This window comes from Mandrillus leucophaeus, unplaced genomic scaffold (assembly GCF_000951045.1).
Source record: "Mandrillus leucophaeus isolate KB7577 unplaced genomic scaffold, Mleu.le_1.0 Scaffold149, whole genome shotgun sequence".
Lineage (NCBI taxonomy): Eukaryota > Metazoa > Chordata > Mammalia > Primates > Cercopithecidae > Mandrillus > Mandrillus leucophaeus.
Genome location: NW_012101465.1, coordinates 1,262,580 through 1,271,454, shown reverse-complemented (window position 1 = coordinate 1,271,454; position 8,875 = coordinate 1,262,580). Strand labels below are relative to the sequence as shown.

General features: G+C 40.3%; 1 protein-coding gene across 1 annotated transcript in view; it reads left to right on the top strand.

The window, feature by feature from the left end:
* Positions 1-3,007: 3,007 nt before the first annotated feature.
* The window catches only part of ZNF385D (zinc finger protein 385D), a 1,012,439-nt gene continuing 1,006,571 nt past the window's right edge, over positions 3,008-8,875 (top strand). Inside the window, exon 1 of the mRNA XM_011974768.1 lies at positions 3,008-3,340. Coding sequence (XP_011830158.1) covers positions 3,235-3,340 — 106 coding nt within the window. The 5' untranslated portion in view covers positions 3,008-3,234. The remainder of the gene's footprint in view (positions 3,341-8,875) is intronic.

The following is an 8,875-nucleotide window of genomic DNA, read 5'->3' as shown; positions in this document are numbered from 1 at the left end:
AGCCATCTACCCTCATTCTCTCTCTTTCACCTTCAGTTCATAGTCAGATTTCTTTAAAGAATAATCTCACATTTTTCCTTGAATTCCTTTGCCACTCATAATTGTGATGCCTCTTTAGTGCAGCTATTTTCTCAAATGCAATCAATTAACGCTTAAACCAGGTCCCTTTTCACAACAAAAACATTTTCTCAACATGTATCCGTGTTTTCTCTTTAATCTTTCTGTGGCCACCTGACCATCTCTAGAGCAAAATTTTCCCTTAGTTTCTATGACATTGAAATAATAGAATCCATGAATCTATCTTCACCCATCTTTTTGGTAGCGCTTTAGTGTCCCTTCTTCATCTAATAATTAACTTACTCATTAATTATTAAAATATTCAGGAACATTTTTAGAGCCTATTATCTGCCAAGCACTCAGTCAGGTGCTGGGGCTGTAACAGTTCAGAGGGTACGCATGGTCCTTGCCCTCTCAGACTGAGCAGGTTAGTGTAGAAAATATAAATGGCAATGAAAAATCAGTACGTTATTTTTCATCCTTATAATCACTTTATGTGGAGGGTACTATTTTTCACATTTTACAGAAGAGAATACTGAGAAACAGGGAAGTCATATAGCTCTAAGCTTTTGTCCTGAGTACTTTTGTTGCTTTCTATATTCTATCTCATAAACCTCACATTCTCCAATCAGTTGAACTCCATATACATGTCCAGAGCTCTAAAACACAAGAGCTAATACAGCTTCTAATGCAGAACCCATTTCCTTAGAGCAAAGCTTGAATTTCTAGCTGTATAAGGATCTCCACCTGAACATCTCCCACAGACCTTTGACTATAGCTGCCTAAAGAGAACTCATTATCTCACAACCTTTCCTAAACATTAAAATAAAACTTAACAACTGTAAGTTCCCTTCTTGGGTTCTCAACTCCTAATAATGTCATTATTTTTCTAGTTCTCCAGGGACAGAAAGTTAGAGATATCTTTAATAAATGTGTCTTCACATAATTGCTACATGTTGTTAGTTACATCTCAGCAATGTCTCTCTTTAAACATCCTTGTATTTCATTCTCCACAGCTGCTATCACTGTTCTCACCTTCATGATCTTTTACCTAGTGCTTCCACGGCCTCCTGAATGCTTTCTACAGCTCTGCTATTTTCTGGTTCTAGATCATCTTATCAACTTGTTATATCAGATTAATCTTTTTGGTACATTCCTGGTCATGGACATCCCCTGCTCAGCATTTCTGGAGTGAAATACAAATTGCCCAGGCTAGCAATTAGAACCCCACTTAACATCTTCCAAATCATTTCTTCTACCTTCCTCCATGCACTGTATGCTCTGGGTAGAAGGGTAGACTACTCCCTTCCTTTTTATCTCTGTCAGACAAAATCATATCATATTTTAAGTCCTCTGTCAAATGACCTCCCTTCAGTGAAGTATCTCTAGACTTCACTGCCTTTTGAACTTTGCTAATGTGTTTGGTGTTCTCTTCCAGCACCATAGTCTGCCTAATATGGCACTTATTGGTATGTTGTCAAATTTCTCCTTCAAAGCAGGAGCAGGTCCAGTTTTTTTCACTCCCAGGAAAGGCCTTTACCATAGTAAATTAGGCTTAGTAAGTACTTACTGAATTGAAATAGAAGGATGGGTGTTTGCATCCAGATGAAAACATGGAAAAAGAGAAAGGGTCAAACTAACTTATCAGTCATGCTAATTCAAAGCACAACAGATCTTTTGGTGCGTTGACTATATTTCTGTCTTTACTTTTTTGTTCTTGGCATTTGCTCTTTTTGTTTATCTGTGGGTTAAGTGATTTGGCTACTTGTTAAAGCACACTTGAATAGTGCTGCATGTCTGGAAAATTCAACGATGGCCTCCTGGGAGGAATAGACTGCCCCTTAGAGGATATTACTTACATTTTCTTTCTAAATGAGGGTGTGTTTGTGGAGTGGTCACTGTGGATTGTTTTTCAGAGCTTCTCTTGAGAATATGTAGAGCGGTGAATTACCAAAATCTTTCTACCCTGTTATCAGCATTAGTATTCATAATGATTTTATCAGGAGCAATTATTAATAACAATAATGAGAAGCTTGCCTGTAGGGTATTTTATCCTTTGGAACTGTGTTCATAAGTTATTTGGCCTCCATAGCATCATGAAACCCCATGAAAACAGGGCTTGTTTTGTTATTTCAGATTATCTTACAAATAATGGCTCAGCTGACATTAGAAAGCAGGTTTATTTTGTTCATTTGTGTTTTGTAACTCAAAATGTGGTTCTTGAATCAGCAGCCTCTGCCACACCATTAAAAATACAGAATATCAGGCCCCACTCCAGACTTATTGGATCGCAATCAGAACTGTAATAAAATCCCAAGGTTATTCCTGTGCAAAGTAAAGTTTGAGAAACACCCACTTTAGGTCCTAGAGCAGAGCAACAAAAGGTATTTCATCCCTAGGGTGCTGTAGTGTGTGCGCGCGTGTGCTTGTGTGAGAGAGAGGAGACAGACAGATAAGGGAACAGAAATCTCAGCAGGATATGGGTCCCTCCAGAGGGATTGGCATGTGGGATATGTGGATGTGGGACTCCCCTGTATACTTGCAGTAGCTTCACCAGATTTCGTTGCATCTGCTGTCTAAGATTATTGGGGTTAGCGTTATTTATAGTTAAATATGAGAGTTGAGAGTGTGGGGGAAGTTGTTGTCAGGTACTGCACCCAAACTGGGAGGATAAAGAAGCTAAGCACAAAAGGAAAGCCCGTTTTCGAGCCTCACTCAAAAAGCAGCTCACTCAAGCTCATTTCCAGTATCTCTAGTTTCTAGATGCATTTCGCCTCCCCGTGTTTCCCCTTAACACCCACGACCCAATCACTCCATTAAAGCTAGTTCCTCGCCTCTAGTCTCCAGGTTTCTTTTTTCCTTGTCATCAGTCTCCCTCTCTCCCGGCACCCTCAGGCCGCGGGCCCCTCCCTCCGCGTGGGCTCGCACCTCTCCCCAGCCTGGTGCACCTGGGCTGACGCGGGCTCGGGACTTGTGCGGAGCGCCGCGAGCGCGGCGGAGGCAGAGGAGCGCTGACTGCCACCTCCAGCCCGTGCGGGAGGGACAGCACGCGCTGCGCAACGGGGACCGTTCTCCTTGGCCGCGGCTCAGGGCTCGCGGCGACCACCGCCGTTGAAGCTGCGGGAGGGCAGCCGTGAGTCTCCCGGGACAGCCAGCCCCGGCGGCTGCTCCTCCCGGATGCCAGGGCCAGGGCGCCGGGCGGCCGCCAGCAGGAGAATGAAGAGCTCGGTGGGAGGAAGGAGAGAAAAGCTCCTGGGGGCGCCGAAAGCTCAGCACAGCCGCGGTAAGTTGAGCGCAAAAAGATGTGTCTCGGTTCAGGTGGCGGAGTTGGTTGGGGCGGGGGGCAAAGAGCTAGGGTTGCGCCTCTGTGGGATACCAGGCGCTAGGGGCTGGGGCTCACATGGGGGGCACGGAATGGACATTCGCACCGCCCAGACCTTGGACCACCTCTCCGGTATCCCGCACCATCGGTCCACACCCCCTGCCTCTTCTCGGTGCCACCGAGAGGAGATGTGAGGTTGCGGGGCCAGAGTGAAGAGCGCGGAGCTTGAGGGTCTCAGGTCACAGCTCACTGCTGAGAACCAAGGGGCAGGGGAGGCCGAGGCTGGGGGGCGAGGTCAGCCTGGTTCTGACCAGAGTCGAGGGCTGGGCCACCAGAGAAGGACGTCCTGCTGTCTGTCTCCTATTGGGTGTATGCGAGGCGTGCTCCCTCCTCGGGGGAAACCTGGCGAAGTTGTTGGGATAAAGAAACACAGCGGGACAGCTTCCTGTTTCCTTTTCGTTTCCTTTCTTCTTCTTTTTTTCTTTTCTTTTCTTTTCTTTTTTTTTTTTTTTTTTTTTTTGAATACTTAAAAAAAAAGAGAGAGAGAGAGATGCACGCGTTTTGAGGGCAGGATAAGAAGCTATTGAGTTATATGAAGCCTCTCTCCAAGGAAATCACTTTGACATTTAGGGTGGGGTTGGGAGGCTGAGTGTAAGCCAGAGCTCCTGAATCTGATCGTCTTCTTGGCCATCTAGTGCCTCTTTTTACGCTTCCATTGGGTACCTGGAGGACCAAATTAGAAGAAAGCACAGGGTTGTGTACCTTTTGACCTCTTGCATCTTGGGAGGCGTTTTATTGTGCGTATGAATTTGGGTCACAGGACACCTGCAGCCTCCAAAATGGTGTCACCCTGTGTGAAATGCCCAATTCCAGATTAGTCCTCCTTACAGTCAGGCTTGTCCACCTCATGTGCTTCTGGAGATTGTGTTGATGGGTGGTTTAGCCCAAGCTGGTCTGTGATTTCAAACGACTGATGCGTGGTTCCTGGGCATTGGAGTGTCTTCAATTCTGGAACCTTGAACTGACGGAGAAGAACATCTGACATTCTGTAGGTGTAACTAAGGACCCTAGAGCTGGCGCTGTTCTATGCTAATCTTGCGGTGTTCCCGGAATGTGATGGGGAAATGGTCTGTGTTCTGCTGAGTCTATTTGCTAGCTGGTCTGTTAAATGTGCCTTTCAGGTGACCACTGAATTCTGGTTCACGATGTTTTCTAAAACCGACTGGAAAGGTCTCCCTCCTTCTGGGTTGTTGTGCCACTCGTTGGCCTATGCTGGGTAATTCAGTCACACTACTCTGGTCTCTAAGCATGAAAGGCAAATATGGGTCATTTCAAATTATGTAGATTGATGCAACACAGCATGTGCAGGGTTTGCTGCAATTTCTTCACATTTCTTTCCAGATGTTTTTTAGAAATTAACTTGAGCACTCTCTTCATGGAGCTAAAATGTAGACTGGGAGAATGGGCAAACATCCTGAGTTAATGTATTATCTCAGATTTAAGGAAATGAAGTGCTGGAAGTTGTCTGTGTTAGGAGAAAGAGACCTGAGCTAAAAATCAGGGCTTCTGAATTATTTTTGCTCTACGACAATGTGACTGAGGAATCTTTGGGGTTACTTAATAATACTAGTAATACCTAAAATGTGTTTCCCATTCACTGAACACGAAACTCTACAGCTACAGTAAATGCATAACAATCCCAAGAAGGTGGCGTTGTTACCATCTCCATTCTGTAGACAAGGAAAAGGAGATTTATAGATGTTAAATTGGGAAAAGTCCCAGAGTTAGTGTTTTCGTAATCCAAGATTGCAGAACTCCAAAGTCAGTTGTTAACCCCTACACAACCTCTTTGAGCCCTACTTGAAAAATGAGAGTAATATACCTCTCTAAGTTTAAATTCCATGAAAAATTCATACAGTGATGGTAATATCATAGATTGATTCATACCCAACCATTTCAGGTATTTAATATAACAGAATGCAGAATTTGAGACGTGAAATCAAATAAAAATTGTGTGGCACTTATATAATTCAGCCTGCCAGTTCTAGAGAGGGCAGAACACTGAGATCTTAGTGTTCATCTTGAATGACGCTCTTTGAGTCCTGTTATTGCAAATCAATAGTGCTGTATTATAGCCCTTGTCTTAACAATGTGTGATTTATAACATCAAACACGTCTGGTGCTAACATCGTATTTGTATGACTATAGAGTTATCCTGAGGTCTACATGAACACTTTCATATTTCAGCCAGCTTATAATTAAAGCTCAGATCCTGACAGGATTTTAAATTTCCATTAAGAGGTACAAGCAGCTTGTTTTAAAATTTCCTTTTTATTTTCAACAGTATTTTCAAAACAATTACTCCCCCTGCTGTGATTTGCTATTTACCAGGTGCATCGAAAGTTCAATAATGCAAATGTTTGCAATTCAAGAAAACATAGTGTTTCATCTATAGTAACAAAGATTAGATGAGTCACATCTAACTTAGGGTTTTGGTTTTTTTTGAAATTTAATTAAAATGTTGCATTTCTCATTGCCAAGTGTATGCAGGTAGCTGAGTATACAGCATCCATTATTTTCTTGTAATCTCCAACTTCATAAACTCATTACTTATGAGTTCTTCAGCTACTTATGAGTTCTTCAGCTACTACGTTAGTACCTGTCTATAACGATTTTGAGGTTTTAAAAGTAGGAGTAAGAACAAATAAGATAACGTTGTCATGTTTCTTCACTAACTATATACTTTATTTTGAGAGTGATGATATATTTTAAGTCACAGATCTTATTCATACATGAATGGAATTATCAAATAAAAGTTGTATAAACCCATTGGGATGCTAATGCTATTAATATTCCAAATTTGTGAGAAGTTTTGGAAAATAGAAAATCTTTGAGAAATTGAAGATAACTTACTATGTTTCATTGTATTTGCATGGTACCTTACTGTTTTCAAATAAATCTGCATGTCTCATAGTAACTTGCCTAGAGATTATTTTTTGGCAGTAGGTAAGGAGGTTTCTATAGTAGCTAACATATTTAACCTTAGAACAGTATTAAAGTAATGAAAGTAATTATGAACTTGAATCGTCAAACTGCAAAATGTTTTACGACAATGGGAGTCTTATAAATGGTTAGCTTTATAATCACACGTATGTATTTTCTACTGTTTTAAAAATGTTTTTTTCATAGTCACACAAGAGTAATATTTTATTTGATATTATTTGGCGATTTGAACAACCAGATCTCTGAAAGGTAATTTAAGCTCCATAAACATGAGTCACACTGACATCCCAGATTGCAGAAACTAATATTGGAAAAGGATCTGTAATTTTGAATGTTTCAAGAGCTTGGAACTCAAGGTGGATGGTACTTCTTAGTTTTCTGACAAGGACTCTAAAGTGAGAGATTGAATAAAATAAAGCCGGTGAGTTGAAAATCAAGCAAGTGCTTAAATTGCCACTTAGGAAGCTGAGATCAGCTTCTGTAGATTACACACCCAAAAACTGCCAGTGTAATTTATGTTTCGAACAAGTAGATGACACACTGGAGATCATTTAAAACATTCTAGTACATTAAAAATGTATTTATTTCTACTTTTTTAGAGCCTGATAAAACTAGTGATGTCTTCTTGCTATGGATTGAATGTTTATATCTCCCGCAAATTCATATTGTGAAGCCCTAACCCTTAATGGGATAGTATTTAAGGTGATGCCTTTGAGAAGTGATTTGGGTTAGATGAGGTTATAAGGGTAGAGCCCTCATAATGGGATTAGTGCTTTTATAAGATGAGGAAGAGATGAGGACCCTCTCTTTCTCATGTGAAGATGCAGCAAGAAGATAGCCATCTGCAGACCAGGAAGAGGCCCCACCCCATTCATTGAATCTGCTGGTACCTAGATTCTGGTCTTCACAGCCTCCAGAACTGTGAGAAATAAATGTTTGTTGTTTAGCCACCTAGTTCATAGTATTTTGTTGTAGCAGCCCATACTGATTAAGACAACCCCCATTTTGGAGTAACTCATGATTAACATAAAAAAATTGCAATTAGAGAAAGTTGAAGGACAGCCAGGGGCAGAGAGTAATCAAATTATTTTACAAGGCCTTTATCCTATTATAAATGTGCTTTTAATCATATTCAGATAATTCTGTACTACTTCTAGTAGTTTGCGTAGATTGGGATATGTCTCAAAGAGTATCTTATTCCTAACCTCCTGATAAATCAGTCGAGTATACTAGAACATGGTTTTAGAATAGGATAAAGACCTTCAGATTGCTCAATTACTTTATTTATTTACCTATAATATCATCCTACCTTATGTTTAATTTTTTTGCCTTATTTGCAAACAGAGGGACAGTTCTCTTTATTTATGGAATTATATCTACCAAAACAAGCCAGCATGTAGCATTTCAAAACAGGTATTTTTAGTGAGAAGTTTTCAGTAAGAGAGTTTTCATTTTCCTTCCTTGTAGTTATGCAGCCCATCTTTCAGGAAACAGTACTGATCCTGATGTGCCTTGATTAGTCATTAGACCTATTTGTCCCCATGAGAATAAAATACATTATTATGCCACAGTGTTAGGCAGCTCCATCTGAGGATTTTCCTGAGAGTCTCTCATAACATGAGGTCAGATGTTCCCTGTTAACTTTTTTTGTTACCTTATGTGTTCTGATTTTATTACTAAAAAGTTATTCCCTGCAATTTTTATGATAGAAGAGATTATTAGAGACTTCTTTTTCCTTTGCTTCTCCAACAATCTCCCAACTATCCTCAACTGAAATGAGAGAAAAAAAGAATGAAATGTATCTTTTCTTTCAGGTGATCCTTAAACAAAAGAATAACACAGGAAACTCCAGAAGGCATTCTGAAAAAAATCTAGATTTTAAAATTGTATTTAGTTACGTACAACTTCCAGAAGTTAGCAGTCTCAGTTTCCTAACGTCATCCAAATCACCTGGAATTTAAAGAACAAAGGTTCCACGTACTGGACCGAGTTCTCAGGTGGCTATAAATTCTACATTCACAGTGACTTCATAATATATTCTATTCATAGTAAAATTTGACATTAAATCATAGAGAAAAATAGTGATTTAGCATGGTGTAGCATTTTAAGAGTATGAGTTTGAGAACTAGACTGACTGGGTTTGAGTCCTTGTTTTATTTTCTTTAAAAGCGGTGAGAATTTAATCAATGTATTGCACTTCTCTTTGCCTCAGCGTCCTCATCTATAAACTAGTGAAAATAAATCTCAGAGCACGGATTGAAGACTGAATAAGGTGATACACGTAAAGTGTTTTGAATAGTGTGTAGTACCTAGTAAGACATAAATGTTAGCCATTTTTATTATCATCATATATTAGTTTTCCATGGCTACTGTACCAAGATTGCCATAAACTTGGAGGCTTAAAACGACAGAAATGTATTCTTTCAAAATTCTAGAGGCCAGATGTTTGAAATTAGTATCACTGACCAAAAGCCAGATGTTGGCAAGGATTTG